The sequence below is a fragment of the Contarinia nasturtii genome, unplaced genomic scaffold, assembly GCF_009176525.2.
Source record: "Contarinia nasturtii isolate CC-2019 unplaced genomic scaffold, AAFC_CNas_1.1 Cnas_scaffold_4694, whole genome shotgun sequence".
In the NCBI taxonomy this organism is placed as follows: Eukaryota; Metazoa; Arthropoda; class Insecta; order Diptera; family Cecidomyiidae; genus Contarinia; species Contarinia nasturtii.
The window spans coordinates 23,399-29,398 of NW_022201980.1; the positions used below are offsets into that span (position 1 = coordinate 23,399).

The 6,000-nt window shown below is 32.1% G+C and overlaps 1 protein-coding gene across 1 annotated transcript; it reads right to left on the bottom strand.

Moving 5' to 3' along the window:
* Nucleotides 1–209: 209 nt before the first annotated feature.
* LOC116351134 lies at nt 210–1,796 on the bottom strand. The gene is made up of 7 exons (XM_031783193.1): nt 1,705–1,796; nt 1,433–1,478; nt 1,003–1,144; nt 870–947; nt 689–793; nt 568–627; nt 210–500 (listed from the first exon to the last, which is right to left on the bottom strand). Exons 1-7 carry the CDS (start codon nt 1,744–1,746, stop codon nt 395–397), a joined length of 579 nt encoding a protein of 192 aa, XP_031639053.1. The 5' UTR covers nt 1,747–1,796; the 3' UTR covers nt 210–394.
* Nucleotides 1,797–6,000: the final 4,204 nt, after the last annotated feature.

Below are 6,000 nucleotides of genomic sequence, written 5' to 3' on the forward strand. Positions count from 1 at the left end.
CGAAGTGAAGGTGGTCGTCATTAAATTCAATGAATTTCAAACATGAAAATCTATTTAGATATAAAATTGATCAGAATCACAATTTAAATAACGAGAAAAGCGATTAATTAAGAATGATTTATTACTTTTCCGCACACACCTAGTGTGTAAGGTAAAGTATTGGAATCGGTCGAAAAATTAACACAGAGTTCATTAAAAAAGGCATTTCGTTGATTTAAAAAAACATTGTTTTTTTATTTTCATAATTTTCGAGGTACATTTTCAAAGAAGATTTAAATATGTACACACTCTTTGAAAATTACCAAACCACTGCAACTTATATTTTGAATGGGAGCACGATTTAGTATTTTTCAAAGATGTATGTGCGAGTGTGTGTGTGTACAAAAGTTTGCATTCAAGAAGCACAACGTGAATTTATCACAGCTTTCATTTTGCACAAATTTACATGCATGTCGATGGCAACCTTCTCAATCATTTCTTTCGTAGCCGCGTTAGTTTCTCTGAATAACATAAAAATTTGATTTAAAAAATGACTTAAGGAAGATAAAGATATGGCACATTTCATACTTGTTTTTGTAAAGTTTCCTTAATTGTTCTCCATTTTCCATGATATTGACTTTGTAGACGCTAATTAAGACGGAGTTTATTATCAAATTTTATTTCAAAAAATTAGTTAAAAAAAACTTACTAAGTGAATCGATTAGTTTTGCAACCATTTTGAGGTTTGCCATTATGAATTTCGTCAAAGTTTTTGAATGTCGCCGTTGCTCTTTTTATTATTCCTTCCAGTGCTCTATTGCAGAATTATTTAAGAGAATATTATTATTTAATTCTTTTTCGTGCAAAATCGAACAGTTGAAAATACTCACGGATCTGACAAATAATTTGTTTGACTATTCTTAACTCGATTAACCATTTCAATGTAATCGACGATTTTTCCAGTGCAGCTAAAATCAATTGCATTGTTTATACAGAACTTTTTGAAAGATTTATTTTACATACTGTTTTATCCAATTAGCGCCATCAATTTCGGTTGCAGCCTCACAAATGTTTATATCTGGAGCCGGTGTCTCTATCGAACGGAGTCTTTCACTCACAGATACCATAAGGGATGGCAATAACTCTAATGGATTCGAACAGCAACCTGAGAACAACAATTATAATGTCCTAAATAAATATAAATGTAAAATTGGCATCCAGCAATGCGTAAAACATGCGCAATAGAAATACCAGCTGACGATTACACGTAGAATATTTAATAAAATTAAGATAAAACTTTTTACGTAATCACGTTGAACTGTATGCAAGCAACAAGGAAAAAAGACAGACATTTCGTCACGTGATATTTCTAAGCCGCCTGTTTTCTTGAGTCATACATCTACTGAATACTGAAATTAATGTCTTATTTTAAAATTAAAAATCGATTTTTTACATGAAGCTTTTTTACTGCTTGAGGCCCCCATACTCACGGCTGAAATCTATTTCAAATTAAACAAAGCAGAAAAAAATTAATTTTTTTTTCAAGAACACGAATGCATTACATTCAGTCGACTTTTTTGCAAATCAATTTTGAGAGCAGCTTTTTTAAAGAAAATAATTACAACCATTATTTGACTGATTCATGCTTGGTAAAATAATAATTTTAAAATAAAAGTAAATTTTGTTTGAAAGATTGTAGCGGATATCAAGTGATTTTTAACTTACTATAGCAATTGCTATAATTCCCAAGCAAATGAACACTTTCATTTTTTTAATACGTTTTTGTAAATATGTAAAATGTATTGGAACCAACTCGATTTACCGACTGAACTTAATTGCGTCAGATCTCTTAATTTATAGCAAAGTGACACAGTACACAAATCATCATCATCATTTTAATTACATAATTTGAATATTTATCTACACGTGTCCCGTGTGTAAATAAAGAGGCTTACGTTCGCAAGCTGACTTCTCCGCGTGGCACCTGAAAAGTTGTGAATATTATTTTCTCATCAATATAAATAATCTCACCAAGTTTAAAGAAATTTTAGTCAAAAATATAGTTAAACCCATACAAAATTTTCGATTTTTGGTCGAAAATGAAAATTTTGTATGGAAGGTATCCCTAAATTGTATTGAAATTATTTCAATCTCTCAGAATGTTATTTTATTGTGAAAAAATAACCTCTGCAAAGTTTCACGTCGTTAAGATATCATATAGGCATTGATTCCATACAAAAATGCCCATTTTTAGTAATTTTATTATGAAGAGTGTGTCGAAAATTATTTGTATCACAAAACTAATGTCAGATTCAGTTTTCTCGTGAATTCAAATTTGAGTAAAAGATATGTAATTAATCCATGTTGTGGATCACAGTGCGGAAAAGTTCATCTTATGGATGTAAGACATTTTATTTTATGTTTTATTAAAGTCAACTTTGCATTCAGACCAACGTCCCAAAATAGCTGTGACTGTGATGATTTGAAAATTTGTATGAAAACCAACCACTTACACTGATTGTAAGTGATTTTTTGCACACGGGTATTATTGGAACCATGCATTTAAAAAAACGTTTGTAGTGGTACAAATTCCGGTGAAGTGGAATGCCTTAGAAGAATTTTGAACTAAAAAAATAATTTTAATATTTCTTCAAAGAAATAAATAATGTGCAATTGCATCTTGTGAAGATATTATGGATGAAATATAGTCAAATACGGTTTGTTTGGTTTATAAAATGTTTTATTATTTGGTATTTGTAATACAATTGTCTAAGTGTTTTAAATGCTTAGTCGTACATTTTAAATTGTTAAAAATAATTTGTCATTAACGCTTCAACGTGACAAGATGATCTTTATTTCTAGACACCTCCCATGAAAAATCCAATTCTTCACATAGCCACGTGTATTGTGTATTACGCGAAAGTGGGAATGAAAACTTTTTCAACGACTTGACACTATCGAATAGTATGATTGGTTCTTCGTCTGTGAATATAAACCCATTGAGATGTAGTTCCTTGAGCGATGGCAAAGCAGCTGCAATTTCATGTGGCACCACTGGATTATTGTAGAGCGTTCGATCACAATACCATTTTGTTTGAAGTTTTGTGATGCGTGGATTTTTGTGAAAAATCTTAATGAAATCGCTGAACGAAAGCTTTTCATCCGAAGCAACGCGAATGTTCAAGCTGCGAAGTTGCGGATTCAAACGCAATGCTTTTTCAACATTTTCTTTGTTGATATCGGTTTTTTGATTGCCATTATTGATTTCAGTGGCCAGATACGTCAAAGAAGGGAATGATACCTCGATGCAAGTGGGATCGAGATGATTACAGAACAGCTCGAGGTGACACAACCGTGGAAACCATTTTTTGAATTGTTTGAATTTTTTACTCAAACGGCACTCATCGAGACAAAGTGTGTGCATGGCTGCAGAAGAAAAGTAAAATCAATATTTTTGAATGGCTTTATTGAATAACTTTATCTCACCTGAAAATGGCACCTTCAAATGTTCAAATAGATTTGATGACCGGTCAAAAACGGTAAGTTCCACCAAAGATGCGATGCAATAATCATAGATGTATTGATCAACAATCGAATGATGTTGAACGGTTGAATGGGCGAATGACAGCGTCAATTTGGTAATGGCATGGTTGAAACAGCGTAAAAACTGCAAGCACGCCTTCAATCCGCTCACATTGACAGTGTTTTTTCGATGAATATATATTTCAGGTGATTTCGGATAAATATCCATAAGAGTGACTGTTTTATTGCCAAATCGGCGAGCAAAGACTGGAGCACCAGACACACGTAAACGTTTGTTTGAGTTGGAGACATTCAACATATCGCCGATATTCAAGTGACCGAAAATTGTCTGGAGACATACGTCATCGAGATCAGTCATATTTGTGGTTCTTGTTGATTTCGATGTTGGCATCTTTTGAATACATTGTGAGGCTTTACCGTGCCATTTTTCACCTGATTTGGCATTCATTTCCGAGATTTTGACCTGGTGATCTAAAAAAGAAGGCAGATGAGATTCAATGTTTTATGGTGCATACTTTGACAGATCTTAAATTGGCGCGATTAATTTAATGCTTTCTCTTTCACACTTATTGTATACAGTTTGGAAATAAAACATGGCGTCAGATATTTGCAACAAAAATAAATAAAAAAATATTTGGTTCGAGTCAACACAAAATTTTCCCATTGCACGTCTGAATCAATCTCAATGGGCTGAATCAAACACTCTTCCAATAGATACCTTTTTATTTTTGTATACAGATCGAATCTTTTTTACGTATGAAATATTTTCCTCGCAATAATTGCCGTCCTTTTTAATGGTATGCACACATTTGATTGTACTGAAACTGTGCAACTTGGCGGGCATTGGTCGATTCTGTGATTGTAATGAAGTTAGCTCCATTTTCATTTTTTTCTTGAATGAATTAATTTATATCCGATTTATATGCTGAACATGGCTTGCATACTTTTCGGCTTTGAAGCATGAAAAATTGAGAAAAAAAATTGAATTAGCCAAATACATTCCGTAATGTTCAATTCATCATACTCCAAAAATGAATTATCTATATGTTTGTATTCGTTTTCATTAATTGTCTTGATAGAATCATGATTGGCTTTAAAGACTTTGGAATTAAATTTAATTGTAAAACGTACAGATTAGCAGACTGTCATAAACCAAAATAGCGATTACTTGTAGCTCTGTAAAGTGGGTTTGTCGATGGGTGTGAAGAGCACCGCAGTCAAAATTGTTTAGCTTCATTCTCCCATTTGTTGTTAGATTGAGAAATATTGGTGCGTTATATTGATAAGGCATCACCATTGTGTTGTGATAAATTTTACAATGCATATAATTTTTTTATTATATGTTGAGCCTAATCTTCTCGATGTAATTTAAACATTTTAAACACGCGCTTCTATTTTTTTTTTTTTAATCGTGAGAAAGCCGAGAAACAAACCACTGTTGGACGATTTCGACAATGGAATTTTACGAACATCAGGATGGCAAACACAACTATAAATATCGTCGATTTCTATCACAGGTACTTGGTGATTTTTTCATATTTATTCAAAGCCATAGCTTCTGACGGACGCATTCTAAGGTGTAATTTTAAAAAAATTCAAAATTGTTAAGTGGTAATTTTCAGCTTCTATGCAAATCTCGATCTTTTTCGTTTTTGCTCTTCACTTTTTTCGCAGCAAATCGAAAGATTATTTTTCTCAATTTGTAAAAGGGGTCATTTTCCACATCCATTCTCCAGGGGATGTAATTAGACCCCTCGGACCAGTGGTCAGAAGCTATGTTCAAAACCATTCAATGAACATGATTTTTTCAAACTAATTGTAAATAAATAATGAAATTAAAACAACCATTTAATTTTTGTTCATTTTTCAATTTTCAGTTCGTCGCAACAACCGTGAAAAATACGCTAATATTTGATATTGGATTATGTTTGGCCTTTCCTGGAATACTAATTCCAGCTTTGACCGGAATTCAAAACGAATTTAATCAGAATGAAACTCTATCGCTTACCGCATCACAAGTCAGCTGGTTAGGTAGGTCAACGGTTTCAATGCTTTGCGATGACAGAACATATGAATAGATTTGGTTGTTAGTTTTATTTTTATTTTTATGTTAATATAACTGTGGAATTGCATGAAATTCTTTTCAGAATGCAAAACTACAAAGAAATATATGACTGTTCACTGATTTATACCAAGTTGATATGTTCATTTCTAATGGAAGTCAAGATAACTTGTTCACCTCTCACAATTATCCACAATTTACTTGCAATTTAATTAGAATCAAAAATGAATACCAATCATTACATTATTACAAGATCTTAATAATTGTTTTATTTCAACAGGTAGCATTAACTATATAGTTCAACCGTTGGGTTCAATCTTATCTGCAATAATAACAGGTGAATAAATAAATATTTTTGATCGAGCTGTTTGAAGAAATTAGAAAATAATGGAAATAATTTCACACATAGATCCACT

Coding starts and splice junctions, on each gene's coding strand:
- LOC116351134 (XM_031783193.1), bottom strand. CDS start 1,746: ATGAAAGTGTTCATTTGCTTGGGAATTATAGCAATTGCTATA. Junction 628..688: donor AAAACTAATCGATTCACTTA/GTAAGTTTTTTT, acceptor CGTCTTAATTAG/CGTCTACAAAGTCAATATCA. Junction 501..567: donor AGGAAACTTTACAAAAACAA/GTATGAAATGTG, acceptor TATGTTATTCAG/AGAAACTAACGCGGCTACGA.